The sequence below is a fragment of the Mya arenaria genome, chromosome 11, assembly GCF_026914265.1.
Source record: "Mya arenaria isolate MELC-2E11 chromosome 11, ASM2691426v1".
Lineage (NCBI taxonomy): Eukaryota > Metazoa > Mollusca > Bivalvia > Myida > Myidae > Mya > Mya arenaria.
The window spans coordinates 57,935,145-57,958,613 of NC_069132.1; the positions used below are offsets into that span (position 1 = coordinate 57,935,145).

A 23,469-nucleotide genomic window follows, 5' to 3' on the forward strand; every position below is an offset into this window, starting at 1 on the left:
TTTTAGTAACAGTGACCTTGACCTTCACCGAATCCCCCTCAAAAGCAGTGCCAAGCTCGCTGTTCACATTAGCTACCTACACACTAAATTTATCACTATTCATTAATGCTTAATACAGTTTGACGCCCGTCCACCCTGCGACATCCTCATTCTATTAACCCGCTTTTCGATGAAAACCTGTATAAAAACCTCACACAAACCATCATTTATTTTCAAATGTATATGCTAAAATGTTTCTGAACTATAACACAGTCACACTTTACTAAAATATTCTTGAATATAATCGTATATTCTTTCAAAATTATAAAAATATCTTGTAAAATGTTCGTTTTTGTTGATAGCAAACCAATTTCAGTTTTGCTTACAATGGTTTCAGCAGTAACGGTTATGAAACCGGTTTTGATCGTTTTGCTTGAGGTAGCAAATGTTCACAGTTTCAACATGACGAAGCCACTGCATGTAGCCAATATTCTTATAACTTTTTTTTATTTTATTTTTCATTTAGCTCATTTGCCCATTGTAAGGCATTGTTATCAAAAAGATTGAGTTTCAATAAACGTAGTTGATCACTTTCCGCCGTGTTGTTTTCAAAGTTAACTAGTTTTCGGATGGAACGAACCGATGAAACCGCCTCTGTTAGGGGTTTCGATAGATTCAAAACCGGTTTCGGGTTTCATAAAAAAATTAAACTGGTTTTGGTTTTATTTGAAACTGTTACAACAAATACACAGTTCGTTAAGGTTATTATAAACACATCTAGAGAACAAATAAAGAAACAATACTCACTAAAAAAGCGTAAATTCCTTCGTAAGACATTGCTTAAATTATGACAATATATGTACATTAACGACAAAAATATAAATAACGGAGAAAATTGGATACCATATTTCATAAAACACTAATTTTCCTGCATATTATTATCGACATACATTTTAAATACAATCATTAGACCACGCTCACTCTTATCCAACCAATCGGCATTCGCTATTTCATTGCTCCATTTCTCATATACACGTTGTACCATCAGAAGTATATATACAACTCCTAAAACACGATTTCATCGAGACAAAATGGATCACATTTGATGAACAGTTAAGCATGAAACTGTAATCATAGGCCAAGAAAAAATAATATGTAATTTATCAGGCACCTATTTTTAAAATTTCTTTCATGGTCTAAAAATAATCATTAAATAAACTTAACAAACGGGAAACATTATTTCATACTTGAACAAATCTAAAACGGGATATAAAGAAGCGAACTCAGTGGAACCAGAGTAGCTTAACATTATTTTAGTTGGTCTTTCCACTATTTAAGTCGCTAAAAATTTGTTGTTAGCTTAAGGGTTAAGTTATATATTCAAAAAAGTTTTGAAGCTATATACTATTATCATGATTAACATTATAGTACGTACAGGTCACATTCCTCAATTGTATTGATTTATTTATATGCTGATAATGAACATTTTAGACAGTTTTCAAGTGTTATGGTTTGACTGTTCATCAGAAGGTATCTGTTTCGTCTCATTGAAACCTTAATACTGTAAACAGCGGGTATATAAGAGGACAATGAAAAACGATCCAGCGCCAGTAGCAAATTGATTATATTGATCGTGGTGAATTCCGTCTAAAAGTGTAATATGAAAAGTATTATGACACAGGTAATACGTTTATCAGAACCCTTATTCAAGTCGTTCACGACAAATAATACATCCAAACAATTACATTTTTCCTCACAATATATATGCAAAAAAGCTACAGAAACATGCTCAGTAGCAAAACGTTTAAACATAAACCCGGTTTAGTGGCAATGGGCAATCGCCAAAGACATAGAACACAATATCACAAACAATAAACATAGAACAGCACAAGACTCTACAAATAGCACAGTGCATAAATACTATATATATATAAATAATTGGTATGTTTATCAAGAATTGTTATGTACCGCCTTGGAACGGTCAGTAAAATGTAAATTTACTGGGGGTTTAAACCAGTTTATGGGCAAAAACCTCACTCTTATCCAAACAATTCTTAAAAAAGATAAAACGCAAAAGGTAAATCTTATCAAAGTATGCATTAACTTGGGGAAACTTATTACAAAATACAAATAAAACTTTAAAATGCATTTATTTGTAAGGCCATACCAAATCACTTTTTTGGTTAGCTTTATTTTAACATCTGAACATCTTTGAAACGATGAATCTTTAGATTGAAGAACAAGAAACCAAACCTCCTCGCTTTAGTTCACGTGATCTAAGTCGGATAGACACCTCGTGGACGTATCTATGACATATATACCCTCGCTACGTTCGGATTTATATGCCAGAGATACGTCCACTCGTTGTCTCTCCTATACTTAAATGTGTGAAATATAAAAACCCTCACAAGCCTTGTTTTCATTTCTTGAGTTCATATGCATTGCAAAATTAAATTCAAATACAGGTCAAATAATTGTAAATAAAAAGGGTTGGTTGGTGCAGTTGTATCGAAAGTTATCTTGAATGCAAAATATTGAATCTGAAAACAATGGCAAATGGCAAATACACTTCAATACGTTTAAAGAGAAGTAACAGCACAAACAATGACAATGTTTCTACCAAAGTGTTTTTTTCTATAGTCCAATAAGAAAAAATCTTCTCCACAGAAATTTGTCCATCTCCCCAAATCTCCCTCTATCTTGACCAAATAAGCAAGTGTTCTTTCGCTTAAAATTACTCGTTTTTTGTAATTAACATAAACTATTTCATTCAAATTGACGCTATTAGCTTTATTGTGATGACGTAGTCATTTGATATTCTTGGTCTTTGAAATTTGAGATTTGAAATGCAATCGTAAATGTTATATATAGTAGTTTCGATATGTTTTTCCTATTAGTATCACATATCACTAAACAGCTGATAACAAATGATAAGCAGATGACAAATAAATTGAATACCATACAGTTATCAGTTTAAAAAATTCCTTTTATCAATGATTCTTACTGGTATTTAAATCCGTTTAGTTAACATTTAGTTCTATGATAATTTAATGGTAATAGGATTTCTTTTTCATTTAAGTTTCAACACCAAAAGATCATCAGTATTGTTTTGACCAACAAGAAGGGATGATGTCCTACTGTCAAAGTGCATTGATTGTGGGCAGGACACATCATCATTCTTGTTGGCCAGTGTAGCCAACTTTTGTTGGCCCTGACTGTCCACCTGTAAGATGGTGTTGGAAATATAGCCACAAACAAACACCTGTCCACTAGGGGACACACAGACACCTGTGGGGCGATCAAGGTCCGTATCAACCAGTGTAGCGAGAACTTGGCCCTCCATGTCCACCGTCACCAGTTTGTTTTCATTATAATTAGTAATGTAAAGTCTGGAACGGCTCACTGCAACTCTATTCCAACCCAATCCATCTGCTGTGTAGATCTCCCTTACCCTCTGACCAGTCCGTGTGTACTGGTACACTGTATAATCGGACGCTATATACAGGTGCTCTGTCATGTATGCCACATGGTTGCAGTCATGGGTCAGCTGAAATAGAAAACATGATTACTTCCATATGATACTTATACATACTAACAATATAAAAAGTATTTATGATAAGTATATATGTATTGGTTGCAATTATGGTCCAGCTGAAATAAAACACATGTTTACCTCCATGTGATAATAATATAAAGTAACAAAATATACAGTATCAATGAAAGTCGCGAGAAAAAAAAGCCTGATAGAAAAATCAATTAGACAGACAGTAGTTCAAATCATCATATTTACATCACAACTCGCATTCCTTAAATGAACGGCATTTCGGCAATTGCGATTGTCATCCGATGAACGCAACATCTTCGGATATGCTCGGATCGCGAATGATCGCGTTTAAATATACATGTACGTTGAGTATTGTTTATCTTGTTATTGTATTTATTGTGTCAGCAGGCCACAAAAAATAAATCAACGTGGGGTTATTTTTATAGAACCACAATGGGAAGTCATTATTTTATAGCGGGGGGGGGGGGAATACTTTATATAAAAGGAGTCACTTTTTTAAGAATTATGACCTGGGTCGTAATTCTATGGGGATCAACGTTCTTCCTTACATCGGCATGCCTTAGGATAAAAGCGTAGTCTACACTCGTTGTAAGCAACACAAATTAGCCTATAGTTTCGCGTAAAGAGACCTGCTTAACCTGTTAATGTAAATGATAACGCACAAGTCTAAGTTTATCGAAAAGGACCCGTACCACTTCGAAATCGATTGTAAACAGCTGTCCGATCGAGGCTAGTGAGTGACTGTAAACCATCAATCAAAAAGGTTAATATGATGTGGGGGATCTAGTCACACCATACAGCTATTAGGCCACTACTTTTATATAAATTGGTTTACAAAACCGGCGGGTCTAATTTTCCGAAAAGTACAAAAAAATAAAAAATGAATTTCATTTTTTTTTCAAAATGATTTTCCCGACCGTATTGATTTTGTTGCGAAACGAAAAAAACGAACAGATAAGAGTACGAATGCAGTAGATCTGGACTGGTTTATTGTTCCGTAGCCGTATTCGCCAATTTAAAGTGATAGCATGTGAGCCGTTAACTGTTATGGCAGCGCCGTTGGCAATGGCGGAATTGCCGTTAGCAGTCATTCTTTGTATGAAATTATTAATTAAAATATGCAGGAGTTGTTAAAATAACAATAGCAACAAACATTGGCAAATTTAACAGCCGACACAAACAATAACTGTCACGTGATTGTTGTTTTTCCCCGCCAATTTAGGTCATGAAAATATTGTTGTTTATAGATAAGAAAAGTGACAGCGGGTGTCATCGAATTAGTAGACACAAATATCTGTAAATTATGTGTGAGAAAAACATGTTATAACATGTTATGGTTAAATATCAAATAACCGTGCACTAAGTGTGAGTGGTGAAATTGAAAGTAAAATTTCTTAGTTGACACCAGTGACCTAGTTTCACAAGTTCGGTCGGTGGTGTTTATGGATTTTAAATCACAGAATGGTTTGGAAATACTTGTCATTGAGTCAATGTAAAGCTTGTGTTTATTCTACATTACATGTTTATTCATGTTTGGGTTAATAGTAGAGTAAAAACAATGAAAGAGTTGAACACATGTGTCAATGACATTTACTAATGCCGGGAGTTGTGTGCGAAACATTTAGATAAAACAACACGGAAAACTATATTGAATAAGTCCATTTCAATTTGTAATGAACTTGATATTTCACTATAGATGAGATTTGTTGTTGTAATCAAGGAATACTCTTTAAAATGAAAAATAAACAAGCATGAAGTATAGATGCCCTGTGAACGCATGTATACACAAAATGGCGGAGTTGGGAGAAGATGAAAATTTCCGATACATACTTATGGATTTCTCAGTTTACTATCATTGGTACATAAAGTTAAGTCACATGCTAGATTTATTATTTTGCTATGTGATTTTTATGTACTGATGTGGTAATTTGCTGCAAGATTAGTATTTGAAATGGATTTGGTGAACATCCCATGGTAAATATCCCGGTCCGAAAATATCCATATTAGCATGGATCGGGTTACACACAACTAGGACCCCGCATGGTAAGGGTTATTAAAACTCAAATCTAGGTCTAGTTTGGTTTTTATTTTTTCAGGAATTGTTTTCACAATATTGAAGCTTAAATGTTTCATTAAATGTTACTTCCTTATTTACAAAATGGGTGATTATTTCACTTTATTGACATTTTCTAATATCGAAATAACTGAAACAATGTTTAGAAAATGTAATGTATTGTTTTAATACAGTGCAATTTTTGTGTATTTTAATGCGTAAAATTCGCCTTGTCTTTTTTCAATTTAATATTGGTCAGTTTTTAAGTGTTCTGCATTCACTTTTGCGGTAGCATACCTTTGAAGCTAAACAAATGTCTTGCTGAGTGATATTCAATGTATCTTTGATAAAGAGTGTAGTTTATACATGTAAACATATTTTATAGTTAATTTCATTGATGTTTTATATGCACAGTTTGTAAGATTTAAACTGTGTATTTAATTAGAACTTTGAAACTTTGAGTGTATTAAAACATACATTCATAGCTGTTTAAAAATTTAAAATGTCAAGTCAATGATATTAATTTTCAATGTTTTTATGATGTTCTCTAATTTTCACTCTTTAAGAGTATGTTTTGTGACTTTTTTCCTTCTTTTTTTTCGACCACCCGGTGGACATTTTTTCCAAAAATTCTTGTAAACCAAAAAATAAAAAAGGAGTGGCCTTAGTTTCGCAATTAAATCAAAACGATGCAAGACAGTTGGGGTGTGCGACAGGAGTCCTGATTCATTGTTGGCTTAATATGTAAATGAGCTGTTCAAAATGACTTTGAGTCAATTTGTGTAGAGTACCGTTAAGAGATATTATTGGAAGTCAAAATTGACTTCCCTATAAAATAATGACTCCCCACCACTAATACTACTACTGCTACAACTACTACTGCTACTGCTACTGCTTCTGCTTCTGCTACTGCTACTTCTACTGCTACTGCTACTACTTCTACGACTACTATAATAATAATAATAATAATAATAATAATAATAATAATAATAATAATAATAATAATAATAATAATAAATAATAATAATAATAATAATAATAATGATAATAATACAGTTATAAGTGATGATGACTTCTATAACAACATCGCCAACACCAACAAGAACCACTTCCTCCAAAAATACTACTACTACTACTTTTCTTCTAACACTTTCCATTCTGCTGATATCAATTATATGCAATTGTAAATGAAGGGACTTCGTGTTCATCAAAGTGATCAACGTTCATTTATTTATTTACTAGTATAATGATGAAGCTATATGATAAAATTTGTAAGTTCTTCATTCAATTTGATTAAATGTGTATTCGCCCTTCCAACATAGCGGTACCTTTTGAAGTATTTTCGACCACCATAGAATCAAGAACCCGGCCATTATCATTTAAAAAGAAAACATCCCTGACATCGACTGCTCAATGTAAAGCCCATACAGAAAGTTCTATAACAAGAATTAAGGTTGTAAACGACAGCGATTTCGATACAATTAGTAGGGAACTGAGTGTTGAGGTAAACAGGGTTTTTTTTGCTTTTAAATCTCATTGTATACTGAAAACATTCTGAAACGAAATAAAGACTTACCATCAAGTTGGTTAAGTCGATATTTGAAATTAATTCTATGAGAGTATATAATTATGGAGGGATGAAAATCATGACATGTTACGTTTAGGGGTAGATGGCAAAATATTTTTAATCCCAATTTCAATAAATAATGATTTCTATTCATTTTAACATAAGTAATTTAAGATGATTTTCTTTTTATGCTTAAAACTATGTCAAATCCGTTATATCAATTTCAAAACATAAATATTGGAAAACATATTCACATTTTTGACATATTTCATGAACCATTAGCCACATGTTCCACTGTTACTTACCCTTAAACTTATCGTTTAGCATTGATGATATAATCGTATGTGAAAGGAGTGATGTGTATCACTTTCCCAGTTTTAAAATTTGGTAGAAATGGTCGAAATTTTGAATGAAACCCTATTTGACATTGACCTTGTGGAAAATTATCGTGAATGATAACCCTCGAAATAATCATAATTCCTATAAATAGTATGCTTTATTTTCAAATATTTGTCTGAATTAATAAAAAAAATATCCTATATCAAGGTCACATCCAGAGATGGTCATCATATTGTTGCTTTTGAACACATTTCAACTTGCAGAATATCCGTTAGAATTGTTATCAAATATACAAGCAATGTGTGTTTTTCAGTGAAATATCTTTAATTATTCTATACCTAATTTATACGTCCAATCGGAGACTCTTACTTTCAACACGTGACCGTACAACATATTTTCGTATCGGGACGCACGCGCGTACAAAAAATCCTGCAATTTTTCCATATTGTCCGATTCACAGGTCACATGTTAAACCTTTAACACGACTAATTTTGATGCAAAGCATCAAAGACTTCGCGAATGTTGTTGAAGCATTAATAAAAGGAAGCAGATGCAGTTTACTGGCATACCAAGTTTGAGGTACCTAGTTACAAGCATTCTTCAGTTATTGAAAGAAATCGGATTTTCAGCTCAAGATCGCCCTTGCTTTCAGCTTCGAAATAGTTAGAGCGCTGGTCATGTAGAGGGACCTCTGCCAAGTTCGAGGTCTTTAGGCATATGCGTTTTTCAATTATTGATAGGAAACTGTTTATTTTCAGCTTACGGTCACAATGACCTTGGCCTATGGCCAACTGACCTCAACGCTTACATTCGGAGCTCCTCGGTCATTTTATCTAAACCAACCTCGGATGGATGCCGATACATCAGTTGAAGTAGTTCGTAAATTTTTGAATTATATCATTAATTAAATATACTGTTTTAGAGTGGTATTTATTGATATTAGTTTAAATTGATTGCCAGTGAAGTGAATTATTGTAAACAAAATTAAGATTCCCACGAGTAAATTCATAAAGTTTAACTGCTTAATAAAATTACTACGCGATCTACTTGCAGCGAACTTAAACGTACCACTTTTTGAGTATGTAAACCGTCCAATTACATCCGAGGTTGTTTTCGATAAAATGGCCGAGGAGTTCCGAATGCAATGCTTAACTCAAACCGAAAGTAGGTTGGTGCTAAAACCTGGTACCCGGTATCACTTTCAAGTGTTACCGGGATATTATCAGACGACAAGTTAAAGGGGCTATGCGCCAGATGGTCCTTTAATCGGCATAAAAACGGCGTACACATTATTACCTCAAAATAAGCCCATATTTGTCAATACAAATAAGTTTGTAACCGATATTACATCATTTTAGATGATTATAAGAATATATACGGATCATTGTGTCACCTCACGATCCTTCAAGTGTTTTACGTGATGTTTTCTAGTGTTTCTTTATTGCATAAGGGTTTGTTTGTTTTTTCACAATAATAGATAATAACAAAATATTTCAATTATTTTCTTGTGGAAATTTTGCTACCCTGTGCATGCTGGTGCATTTGTAACAATTTGTAGCGTTCTTCAAGTTAAGAGGCCATTTCAAAACAGTTTAAAAAAAAAATTGTACATGAAGTTTGACAATTTTCAGTACTGAAATGCTTTAAATATCAAACTATTCATTCCATTTCGTTAAGTTTATATATGTGTTGCTGTAGAATTGCCCATACTATTATTTAAAGTAAAGAATGGACATCACCAATACCGACCAATATTACATAGATTCTGTGAACTATACATTTTATTCAACAAACTAAGTATTCTGCCAGGGTTTGTTTGTTTATCAATTACTTATAATATTGAATATCTATAGGAAATGGAACAGCCAGTGTCTCCAAGGCAACTTAGAGGAAAACGTACTCGATTGTCATAATTGGAGTTGGAAGAAAATGAATATCCAAATGTTAAAAAAGTTCCTTATACGCGCATTATTGTGGCTAGAAGAATACAAAACTCAGGTAAACAATTTTCTCCAGTTCATAATAACAATCTTGCAGACCAGTATAGAATACACCGTTATCATTCAAAATTAGGTAAACAAACAGTAAATGAAAAATTTGTATTCCAAATGTAGCACATAGAGATAGTTATTTTTTGTACTTGTAGTCTCGGTTTTGGAATTTTTTCTTTCGCTACAGCTGATTTATAATGAATCAGGATGGGTCATATGGTTTAAAGAAACTAAAAAATCCCCATAGCCATGTTCATGGTTAATAATATACAAAACAAGATTTGGCAGTGAACATTTTATAGTGGCCCAAGTTTTTTCGATCGGAATTTTAATTAATTCCTCTGTTATATTAAAGTGACACTCTTATTCAAAATCAATACATACACATGTATAACACACATCAATTTTGACTGTTAAACCTTTTACTACTTACTAAATAATGCATTTATGGAAATATTAGTTACTGATATCAAGATTATTACCGTGTTTATAAAAGCTGAAAACGCAAAAAAAAAATAAACGATTGGTGAATGCTAAAAGATTTACTGCGATGTACTATCATCTCGTAAGGCAGAAATACCGTGTTTTCTGCATCTTTCTTTCAAATTAAACTCGGTATCCTTAATAAAAAACATTGTTTTCGACATTTATTCATCTGTTTTCGTATATTAAAACAATTATATTAATCGTGGTAAATCTTATATGGGAGTAAGAGTGCATCTTTAACCTTAAATAATAACTAATTGTGCACTCCATATTTTATTATACATGTACTTGCAGTTTTCATATATTATCAAACATGTACTTGCAGTTTTGATAGAGCTATTGAAAACAATATACTGTCTAAATCATAGACATGAAGTAAAACTTTTTAAAAAACCTTAACCTGAAGACTTGATTTAACATATTTGAACACTCAACAATGCTAAACAGTTTTCAACATTGTGCTAAGTATTTGGAATTGCTAATATGACTCTTTGTTCTGGAAATACACCAGAATTATTTTATTACATGAATAACCAACCTCTGTAAGTGATGAGGCTAGAAGAGGAAGGGGTAGAGGAAGGGGACCGGAAGAGGAAGAGGTTCTAACAGGGAACGAGGTCAAAAATGGGAACAAATATTTAGAGGGCGACAGTTTGAAGAGAGAGAGAGGGAGACATACTTCAATGACTCCACAAAGAAAGACCGGAGAAGGCAGATGTAAGGTTTTATGTTCCTTTCATACGCAGAGTTTGTACTCAGCTTGTAAGCCTTTCAAATAGGTACTTGGTACGTACCCTTCCTTTTCTCAGATTAAAAAATAGGCTGTATTTCAATGGGTTAACATCTTGTTTGTCACTAATATGATTTAAAAGAATATAATTCAACCAGTCCACAATATGTTTTGCGAAATCTGTATAAGAATTTAAAATAAATATTTCAGCCTAATACCTTTTATTCCTAAAGGGAGAATAGTCAATATAGTTAAATAAGTATTTAATAGCAGATATTGGTGTATGAGGCAAATAAAAAAATATTTGTAAAAACAATTGTGTAGCATGTTCAATATATGAATAGAATTTTTGTCTTCCATTTATACAAGGCAGGCAAGTGAGTAACATGTAAAATGAACTTTATAAAAAATATATATAATGATTCTCTATACAATGTACATTGCAAGGTGTAGACTATGAGCACACATTAAATTATTTTTAAGTAGAGATGGCAGACACTGAAAGGAGATGCTGATAAACTGTGATGTTGGATGGCACCACAACACTGCAATAGTCTGCGACCGATAAGTTTTCTAGGTATCTTTTTTTTAAAACTGACTATATCATGTACAAAGTCTATGCAGTCTTTTAATAATATCTATAATTTTTAGCCATGAGAACTGCAGTGAAAGTACAATCAGACAAAGTACATGTAGTATGTTTCATTTTTACTATCAATTTCATAATAATAAGTTACTTATTCACTTATAGCAGTTCCTATTTTTTCTTGAATGTTAATCTGGAGTTAGTTGATATTCACACACACGCGCACGCAGCCGTGCTGGACAGTACAAGCATGCTGTGTAAAACTAATCAGGAAAACTTCCCCAACCCAACAAGAGAGAACACTGGATTCGTGCTAACCAGAAAAGGTTTCGGCTGGTAATATTGTATTAACATATTGGTATTGAGTGTTTAGTATTTTACAGCATTTTGTATCAGTATCATGCAACATTTATCTTGTATTATACTATTCTATACTATAGTTTGAATTTATTTCCTTTTCTGGCTGGCAGAAAAATTGCTTGTTGCAATAGGAAATGTCTAGCAACACGAAATAATTTCATTCAGTGTGTGCATGAAACAATCACTGTTTATATTTTACAGTTTGTATGTATTTAAAGATAATTCCTATTTTTATATGTTTTGGCTATAAGTTGGTTGACAGCCTGATTCAGCCATAAATAGCATGTATCAATATAGGTGTAAACATTAAAAATACAACAGCCAACCTAATCATTTTCAACTTATAAAAACAAGGAGAGAAGTATTATAGGTGCTCTATGCTATATCTCTTCAATCCTTTTCCTGTTTATGCTGATGTATTAACATCATATGTATACATAAGTACTGTTAAAAAATAACTAACAAGAAAAGGAAATCCAAAGTCACTGACAATCATTTTTCTGTTAATGTCTTCCTTTTATATTTATATTTTTTACATATTCAATTGCTTTGCCAAAGGGCTAATCCATTTATACATATAACCTTCGGGGGACGGCACATTTTAATTATTGCACCCTCTACAGAAGTGAATTTACTCTTTTGGGGTCCAAATAAGCGAAAAACACAACCACCTATATACTTTTTAAATAATTGCCTTTCCCCCGTGGGTTATATGTTTTACTGGAATAGCCCTAAGGATTAGATTTAACATAATCTTTGACTGTCAAGTCACAGTGTCATACTCATAATTGGCTTTACTTACTGGTTGGCTCGAACTAATGTTAAGGACCCATTTATTTATACTGAAGGTAAAGATTCCCACTTGGCTTGAATTTTCTGAGGCTCGAGGTATTTTCACCGGTCCCTGGGAGTTAAAGCCAACGGGGGTTTGACTGTTATACTAACCATGATCACAAAATGCTTTCCAAGGTTGAGGTTATAGGTTTGGAAAAAAACAGTATTTATTAAATGCCTAGATTATGGGCCTTGATAGTATAAAAGATCAGTGTGTCAGTAGGCAATTGCTCGCTAACACGATACAGCCTTCAGTTTTGATTGTATCTCGATGAAACTTGTACAGTATCTACATATCAATAAGAGCTCGGTTCCTTTTGGAAACCAGCCAGATCCGCCCATGCATACCTAGATTATGGGCCTTTATATTATAAAAAAATCAGTGTGTCAGTAGGCAATTGCTCGTTAACACAATACAGTCTTCAATGATTGTATCTCAATGAAACTTGTACAGTGTCTACATATCCATAAGAGCTCGGTTCCTTTCGAAAACCAGATCCGCCCATGCATACCTATATTATGGGCATTGATAGTATAAAAAACATTTTAACGATTGCTCGTTAACACAATACAGTCTTCAGTTTTGATTGTATCTCAATGAAACTTGTACAGTATTTGGATATCCATAAGAGCTCGGTTACTTTCGGAAACCAGCCAGTTCCGCCTATGCATGCCTAGATTATGGGCCTTTATATTAAAATAAATCAGTATGTCAGTAAACAATTGCTCGTTAACACAGTAGAGTCTTCGGTTTTGATTGTATCTTGATGAAACTTGTACAGTATTTGGATATTCATTAGAGCTCAGGGGCCATATTCAATAACCTTCTTAGTAACAATTTTCAACTTAGTGAAGAATTGCCTTTTTCCTAATTTGAATTTTAAGAAAACGGTCAGTGTTTGTACACCAAAAATATGAAAATAAGCAAGAAAATGGACTAAACAATATATGCATATGAATTAATCTGATTAAAAGTAGCTGGTACTTAAAATAATCGTTGTCATAAATTACGAAATTCTCACTAAGTTGGAAATATTCACTTAGATGCTTATTGAATACGGCCCTGTTCCTTTCGAAAACCAGCTAGATCTGCACATGCATGCCTGGATTATGGGCCTTTAAATTATTAGATTATGGGCCTATATAGTATAAAAAAGCTATTGTGTAATAAATGCTTGCGAACATGATACAGGCTTCAGTGTTGAGTATTCAGATACCCATAAGGGGTTAGTTCTTTTCGTGTTGACCACACAAACCCAGCCAGTAGAGCATAGGCCCTTTTGGGCCTCTTGTTTCAATGAAAAATTTACTAAGTATGTCTACCAGGTAAAAACTTAAAAAAATAGCATTGGTATACTTTCAAAACTCATCAAGTGACGGCCTCACGTGACTTTCGCTTGCGCTAAAAACACAAACAAACATGTGCAAACCAGACGACCAGTGCACAAACGGACAATTGCTGCGAAGCAGAGCCCGACAGATCAACAACGGTGATGAAATAGATCGATGGAATATTTTTAAAGAAAGTTTTACTGCTGAATATGACAGCGCGATGATTAAAACTAATATTGACAGGTAAGTTTGCGAAACGAGGTGTCATCTCAAATCAATCGATGCCTCAAGCAATGAAGTCATTTTGACGACGACTAAGATCTTTGTGCAAATCAAGTGTGTTACTTATAATATCATGTCAAGAATTTCACTTATACAACCTTTAAATTGGATAAAAAATAATTTAATTTAATTACTACATTACTGCTATTCAACATCTGCCTGCTTGCAATTTTATTTGAAGTTTGTCATAATTTGATGTTTTAAAAATATGATATTTTCACGCTTTTTTTCCTAAAAAAAATTCTAGCACCATTTTCAAAGTTGCTTTATGTTTAACTATTTTTTCATCCAACGATTTTATCATAACTATCCAGTTATTTGGAGAGACATTCTTTTCACAGGAAATGGCACAGATGTCTGTTGCCACCATGTCACAGCCTAGTGTTGCGCCAGAAGTACCTTCAACGCCAGGACCAGTGACTAGATTGGTCACTAAAGAGCCAGTGAATCTGAACCAGTGTAAGTTCTTACTTAACATATTAACACATATAACATTTGTTCATTTAAAAAACAACAACAAAGTGTTGCGTGCAAGACCCATATCCATAGCTCAAGGTGAAGGTAGTGGTTGTTCACAATTGAGTGCTGCATTTAAAGACATAGGGTATATAGGTGGTCTGGGCTGTATCTTTTTCATGTACTGACCTTGTTCAAAGGTCAATGACACATTATAGGGCCATTTGTCATATAATATCACAGCTCTTGCTGAAGATCAACAAAAAACTTTGTGGTTCATATAGGCTTAAAAAGAGTTTTACTCTCATGTTTTTTTAAAGTTTCCCTTTACATTGCTCTTGTACATAAAGTACAAACTATTTTTAAGAATGTCTATCACAAATTTAAAGCTCACTTGGATATCTTGATATTTTCCTGCTCAAGTACATTTTATCAAAACCTGCTGAAAGTTTCAAAAAAATATTTCCTTGTAGATCTTCATCAGAGCTTAAGATGGTCAACAACCATCTATTGATGTATGCCCCTAAACAATGTATTCAGGGATATATTATATTTTCAGTAATCGTAGATTTAAGCTTTCTTTAAAATATAATCATTGATGTTGGAAAACGCACATACATGCTTTCTTTATCACTGACATTTTCCAATTGTTCTGAAACCTTTTGTAGTTTACAATTGAATAAACTTCAAATGTATTCACTCCACAACTACATCCCTACTCTACTTGTTTAACATATGTGGAAAGTGGCCTTCTCCATGCCAGGTAACAACTGAACAGTCCGTCCACTGAAGGCACCGAAACAGTACAGCTATAACTCTGAGATGCTAACACTTAGCATCAAGAAGTTCTGCTTTAGAAAGGAATCATTGCAATCGAATGTGAAACTCAATGAAAAGGACACAAAGAGGATTGTAAAAATCAATATAGTTCCAGTATCACCGTACGCTACAACAATACTGGCTGACTGCCAACACTGATTCAGTCAGTTAAAAGTCAAGGACAATGAAATTTCTTCAAGTGAATCCTTTAGAGTTTGAGACAATGTAAATTGTGGATGGTATCAGGGTTCGACACGAACAGTAGTCCGTTAGTCCGAGACTACCAGATTTATGGTCGGACTACAAGAAATTTTAAGTCAATAGTCCGTCGGACTACTAGAAGAAAGTAAATATCACATCAGTTAATTGAGCATAAAATCTTTATTACGCTTAAACTTGCGTAAAACGTGATGTCAAGAAGCCGATTATCACCGGTAAACACTCATTGTAAAGCTTGCCGAAGATGGCCGAGCAGTTCCGGACAACATGGACTGTTAACCGAATTCCGCGCGCATTTCGTATAGCCTTTCGATTAATGTTTAAACCAGTCAGTAGAATGTCTTTATTTAGAAAGGGAAAAACCATTTTCACACTCTATGGTGTGTTTTAATCGTCAGACATGTGCACCTCTGCTTAAATGCAGATTTGGGTCCAAGTGGCAGATTTTCTAAATCCCTTGCATTTTCAGTCAAAAACAATGAAAGATACGATGCAGATAAACACTTGACGGTTGTTACTATTTTTAGATTTTCTGAAAATACGTCATGATTATTATGGTTTAGGGTATTGCCAAATGTCGGTGTTTATTTAAAGCAAACAGAAGGAACATTATGTCTGGCTTATGAAATCTTTTAAACTGGCTTTTAGAAGAACAGCTGATAAATTAATCATACTGCCAAAACAGGTATAATGCAGTGTAAGTGCAGACGATGACAGAGTTGTGTGCTTTAATTTTCGCGCCAAAATGTAACATTTTATACATTGAAGCTAGGGCCAATAACAATTAACACCACGCCGATAGCGATAAGGCTACACCTACAGTGTCACATGACCTCTTAATTAAGGACCTCCGACAAATACCCAGAAGCAGACGATAATAATACAAAAGTTATAAATGACAATAAGATAAAAAAATGCATGGAACATCGTAAAACATAGCAATAAAACCAAGTATAACATTAAATAAGTTCATTATTATTAATTGTATGCAATGTATAATTCAGGTAGAAAAATGTCTAGTCTTTAAAATAATTTATTTCTAAATAACATCGGAATTTTGTTACAGTACAATAACAGTCTCTATTTTAAAACTCAAATAAAGGGAAACAAAACATGTATTAATTTCCTATACGAAAATCAACAAAAAAAGATGTTTGTATAGATCCATTGTCAAACTCAATGGATTTCGCTGTTTTTCTTCCTTTTTCGATTCAGAATCACCTGTTTTATACAAGCGTAATCATTATTTATATAACTACCTTATTGTTTCTCTCAATGAATAAATTTCCGTTTTAAATGAAATGCAAAACTGTTCTAACAATCAGCCTAGAAATTTTGAAACGACCATAGTCATTATACATGTAAAGGTTTTTACTTTGATTTGCATCATTTTAAAATATGATTTTATTTTATCTATACGTATATATTTTTTGTGACCTTAAGCTATATATCAGATATTTAATTAAATTTAATAAAAAATGTAACTCACATAAATTGAGGTGTCTTTTTCACTAATATGTTAAACAAACTTAAATGCAAATGTATATGCCTCGGTTTTAAAACTTTTCGCACAATAAGGAGACAAATTTCAAAATCAAACTAAATCGCAAGATATCATCAATATTGTACACTAATTCTCATAATGATATTTCTTATGCTATTAAAACGGAAATATACATATATTATGTACGTTTACATTAAGACATTTTGAGATTTGAATTAGTCTACTAAACAGTCCCTTGTTATCAATTATAATTTTAGCAGCATAAAGGGAAAATGTCAGTATTTCGGATTTCTTAAACTGTCTTTACTATCTCTCAATTATGAAACATAATTTGTGTTAAATATATATAACAGCGTAATTACACTACTGTTGATATGTGAGGATTGTCGGAGGTCATGGCGGATAGCAACGGCAACTGATAAGCCCTGCCTAATCTGGACGCTAGTTTGAGTGACAGGCAGCATCATGTTAATTGTTGTCTTACTCCCATACAAAAATAATTAATAACACTTTCGGAATTTATTTCATCATGTTTTTTTAAGTATTATATGATATGTTGTTTAGATGCCAATAATCAAATATTGCTTATCAGTAGGATGTCTGTCATTTGTGCCATAACTTAGCAACGATCTCAGTCGAGGTGTTTTAGTGTCAAGTGATTTATTGCGACATTTTCCTGAAAGTGACAGATTATGGGGTATTTTAGCATGGTTTTTATATTTTTAATCTGAGGTATTTTAGCATAAACATAGTTTTTAGCATTTTTTTGGTTTTAAAATTAAATTTAAAGGCCAAAAATTGTTTTGAAGAATGTGGAAATTTTAAGATTGAGACAGATAAAAATCATGACCAATCAAAGGGTTATACTGACAATGTTCTAAGAAGGCTAAGTCTCACAAAACACTGAAGGAATCCGTTGCCGGCTTGCATTTTTATGGACTACCAGAGTTTTTGCTGGACTACCCAGATTTGGGATCCAGTAGTCCGAGGGACTACCTTGTGAAAAATGTTAGTGTCTAACCCTGATGGTATATGCATTTTCATTGCAAGATATGTAATTGTAGGGGAACATGAAGCATAGTAATGTTAGAGTTATGGCAAAATTAACCAAAATTAATACAAACATTTATATAGTAATTTTGCAACGTTTGATAGAAATGTTAATTGGCAAGTAAAGTTGTGCAGCTTGGTTTTTTATTTTCTCTCATGTAGTGAAGATAGAGTTGAGGCACGTGGCTTCTACATTTTAATATATTCAACACAGTTTTGACTCTTCACTTGGTCACAAGAAGACGTGCTATGTATGATTTTACCAAGCTTTTCATTAATTTATTGACATAGTAGAAATTTTAAATTGCACTTGAATATATACACAGCTTTAACAATTTAGGCCCACAACAATAGAATTGTGGCCATTTTAGAAAAAAACTGAAATATTGTTAATAATTATCTCCTTTTTTGACAATAATAACAATGGAAGATACTGTGTCATATGGAGGTTAACCACAGTTCATAATGTTGTTTTTGTTATTGTTCAAATTTAACTAAAAACTGAACATCGTTTTGCATTGCCTGAATTTACATTGATCAGTTATATTCAACAATAAAATTGTTGGAAGCACAGAAGGTTGTTCATTCTTTTGCCACTTGCATGCAAACTATGGCAGGTACAAAGATATAATTTTGCCATCTTGTCCGCTCAATAAGAAAAAAATATTTGCACTTAGGTCTTCAAATTTGGTTGTCATGCACATTCGACATAGTTAGATGATTAAATTAACTTGGGTCTTTCATCTCACTAGGCCAAATGTTAGAACGTTTAAATAGTATTTCGAAAGGAACCGAGCTCTTATGGATATGTAGATATTGTACAAGTTTTATCAAGATACAATCAAACCTGAAGGCTGTATCGTGTTAACGAGCAATCGTTAACATGATTTTTTATACTATCAATGCCCATAATCTAGGTATGCATGGGCGGATCTGGCTGGTTTTCGATAGGAACCGAGCTCTAATGGATATGTAGATACTGTACATGTTTCATCAAGATACAATCAAAACTGAAGGCTGTATCGTGTTAACGAGGATTGTTTATAGACGCACGGACGCATGAACGCACATACTACGTACACGTTACCATCGCATAAGCTCTTTTGGCCTTTGGCCAGTAGAGCTAAAAAAACGGCAAAAACTTCAAAACTTAAGTTTGTCGAAAGTGATTTGGTATCTCAGTAAGTAAGATTTAATGAGTTGTACACGACGATATCAATTTTATGTAAGTTTTTGACAATATTCTTTTTTTCTTGCAAATTGATCATCTGGCGCACAGCCCCTTTAAGAGTCATCTTCAAATAGCAATGGGCCATATACTCAAAATTTAAAACATTGGAGGTTAGGAACGACAACGAACAATAACTATTAAACTAAAAGCTACTATACTCAAGATTTACATGACTACATTAATTTAACGGCTTTTTAAAGATCAAAACACATTTTCATTGTATAAATCAAAACATTGAGTGTTTAATATAATAAAAAACATTCAAACATATACCCAATTATAACATTAGAAAAAAACACACACAGAAAAAACAAACAATTATTATCAAATTAGAATATTATTCAAAAGTATTCACTCCTTAAGAAACTCTCAATTGCGACACGAATTTCCACGATAAGCTTAGGAAACAAGCGTTTACACGGGATGATAAAATAAAAGTATTATTACTTCAATTTCCCGCTCCATCTTGAGAAGTTTGCTGTCTTCTACATCGAAAAACAGTATCTTCTTTTGAGAAGTGCAGACAGCCACCTGGTTGTCCGACACAGCACAGATGCCCAATGGCATCTCTGGTACGCTTACATGGTCCACAACCTTATAGTCCGTTGACAGCAGGTTGAGCCTTCCAATCCCACTGTTTATTAAAATTATATCTCCTTTTGTCAGCACTGTAATACCATATATATGGCCTGCAGGTCCATCCTTTCTTAATTCAACGCGTCTACATTGTTCCACTGTAAATACAGATAATTCTGCAGCCATTGTTCGTATCACTTCGGAATATAACAGTTTATGACTGAAGAGTAATGCTTGAAATAGACAGTCAATCGATAGACATAAGGTACCGGTAATAATCCAATACGTGGCTCTTAACCATGATAGGCATGTTCTATGTGCCCTATTGATAATCAATATTGCGACTCTAGAAACCGCTTTACGCGATGCCGGTTGGTCTAGATTATGTCATTTATTTGAAATCAGAAGGAATATTATTGATTGAAAATTTCAGACTGGGTGACATTCGGAACTCCTCGGCCATTTTTTCAAAAACAACCTCGGATGTATATGGACGGTTTACATACTTAAAAAGTGGTACGTTTAAGTCCGCTGCAAATAGATCGCGTAGTAATCTTATTTAGTAGTTAAAATTTATGACTTAACTCTTGGGAATCGTAATTATGTTTGCAATAATACACTTCACTGGCAATCAATTTAAACTGAGAGCATTAAATACAACTCTTAAACACTACATTTAATTAATGCTTTTATTCAAAAAAATACGGACTACTTCAACAGATGTACCGGCATACATCCGAGGTTGTTTTTGAAAAAAAATGGCCGAGGAGCTCCGAATGACTGGGTGAAGCATGCAGCCATATTGCCGCGGTGCTATTTGCAGTCGAGGATTTCGTTGCAAAGGGCCTAAACCAGGTGTCATGCATGGATCAGATCTGCAAATGGAACGCTTCTTCCAGGCAAAATGTTGAGCCGACCAGTATCACAACATCAGAATTGTAAAGTAGGTGTAAATGCATGTTTATTAGGGAGACATGTCCTGAGGCTGTTACCGTTACTTGAATAATAAAATCTATGGCCGAAAACAGGACATCCCTCGCTCATCTGACCAACACTTAACTGCATTACTATAGCAGCCAGCTCTAATGCAAGACAGCATTAGTGCTTTTTTGATACATATTGCAAACTTATTAATTAAACAATTATATTATTTTAATAATTCCATTGGCTCAAATGTAATTCCACTTCATAAATTTATCTACAGCCTTTAGTATGATTGAAAATGAAAATAAACAATTATGCTTAAACAACATATTTTTTTCAGAAAGGAACATGACAAAGTTCTTAAGGCACGAGAGATGTTTGACTGCTCTGGATACGACCCAAAAAACACAGATGACAGAGTTGTTCATGTGGACAGTAATAAGACACTAACTAAAATCTTGAAGAGACATAATGGCACATGCAACTTCCTTCGGTATGCAGATGCAACAAATACAGTCACTCAGAAGTCAGAAGTGTCCATTGACAATAGTGAAGACATTCCATTGATAAAATGCTGTCCTCCATCATTGGATGAAATTAACAATGCATGTTTTATCTTCAAACATAAGCTTTGTGTTAGTGATGAAGAGAGACATAAGCTTGAGAGACAAACAATAGGTCAGTCTGACAGTAAGAAGTGGAAGGATGCCAGGCGTTATCGATTGACTGCTTCAAACTTCCATAGAATATTTAGACGTAAAGAAAAAAACCAGCCCAAAAGCCACTGTAGATGCCTTGTTGTATAAGCAGACCAAACAGACTAGTGCCATGGCATTTGGTTTGCAGCAAGAGGACTTGGCTGCAAAGCGGTATTCTAAGGAAACTGGTGCCAAGGTTGTTAACAAGGGTCTCGTGGTGGACAGGGAGTACCCTTATCTGGGGGGCCTCTGTGGACAGGGTAAATATTACAGAAAACAAAATAGTAGAAATAAAGAGCCCTTCATCAACTTGGGGAATGACATTGGCCGAGGCTGCAAAGAAACTGAAGTGTCTCAAGCACAATGAAAACGATGACATTGTGCTGAACCCTAGTCATGATCCAGGGCCAGATGGGTATTCTTGGAATCCCCAAATGTGACTTTGTCATCTGCAAAAAGGAGGATATTCTTATTCATGAAGTAACATTTGACTCCATATTCTGGGAAGATTGTAAAAGAAAGCTTGTTTCTTGTTATGAAAATATTATTGTTCCAGAAGTTGTCTTCCCCAGAGTGAAACATGGCTTAGAGCCTCACGTGTATATGTTTGTTAAGTAAAGTTCAATGCAGGAAGCATGTTTCTCTATAGCTGAATAACTTGCATTATTAGTCGTCAACACTAGTGCATTCATATCATATTGACACCTCAGTGAATGTTGCTAATTAAGTTATTTATTCAGTATAAATGTTATTTTGTTTTGCATTGTATAGTGTACATAAACTCATTTTGCTGTTTCAAAGTGCTTCCATGTCATAATGACACCAATTAAATGTTTGAATGTGATTCATTCAGGAGCAGCCTTTTGCACTCATTGCCAATACTTGTAAGATTTATTTTAAAACTAAGAAAAATTGACAAGAATTGTTTTCAGTTCTTAGTTGTTCTCCTGAAATAAACACAGAGCTTTTCTATGGAACTATTAAAATTTGTGAACCTGTACTTTTGTCTTTGTATATCTTCTGTTTAGTAATTACATGACACTGGTCGTCACTTAACCATTCATTTGGCTAATAGAGATATTAAAGTTTGTCAATGAATATTTAAAAAAGGGATTACATTGATAGCCTCATACAAACAAACTCTGGCCTCTTTGTAGGCGGAATGAGATTGGTGTCAATATAGTATCATGTTGCAATAAAGTTGAAATGAAGTAATAGAGTAACCTTTTCACAAACATTTATTTGCATAGTTCAGTATACAGTTAACAATGAAAAAGAAATATCAAGTCAATATTTTTTTAACAATCAACATGTCAATACATTTTGTTTGACATGTTTGTCAATACATTTGGTTAAACTCAACATGTCAATACAATTGGTTAAACTCAACATGTCAATACATTTGGTTAAACTCAACATGTCAATTCATTTGGTTAAACTCAACATGTCAATACATTTGGTGAAACTCAACATGTCAATACATTTGGTGAAACTCAACATGTCAATACATTTGGTTAAACTCAACATGTCAATACATTTGGTTAAACTCAACATGTCAATACATTTGTTTAAACTCAACATGTCAATACAATTGGTTAAACTCAACATGTCAATACATTTGGTTAAACTCAACATGTCAATTCATTTGGTTAAACTCAACATGTCAATAGATTTGGTGAAACTCAACATGTCAATACATTTGGTTAAACTCAACATGTCAATACATTTGGTTAAACTCAACATGTCAATACATTTGTTTAAAGTCAACATGGTAATACATTGGTTAAGTGTACATGACAATACACCGGTAACAATCACCATATCAATACTTTCTTAAAAATCAGCACATCAAAACATTGGAAGCAATCATCATGATTCAAATCTTGAG

General features: G+C 33.5%; 1 protein-coding gene across 1 annotated transcript; it reads right to left on the reverse strand.

Moving 5' to 3' along the window:
• Positions 1–689: 689 nt before the first annotated feature.
• Positions 690–20,402, reverse strand: LOC128209200 (uncharacterized). Its single transcript, XM_052913132.1, has 2 exons — positions 19,831–20,402; positions 690–3,526 (listed from the first exon to the last, which is right to left on the reverse strand). The coding sequence occupies exons 1-2, from the start codon at positions 20,143–20,145 to the stop codon at positions 3,050–3,052; spliced, it is 792 nt and encodes a 263-aa protein (XP_052769092.1). The 5' UTR covers positions 20,146–20,402; the 3' UTR covers positions 690–3,049.
• Between the last annotated feature and the right edge of the window lie 3,067 nt (positions 20,403–23,469).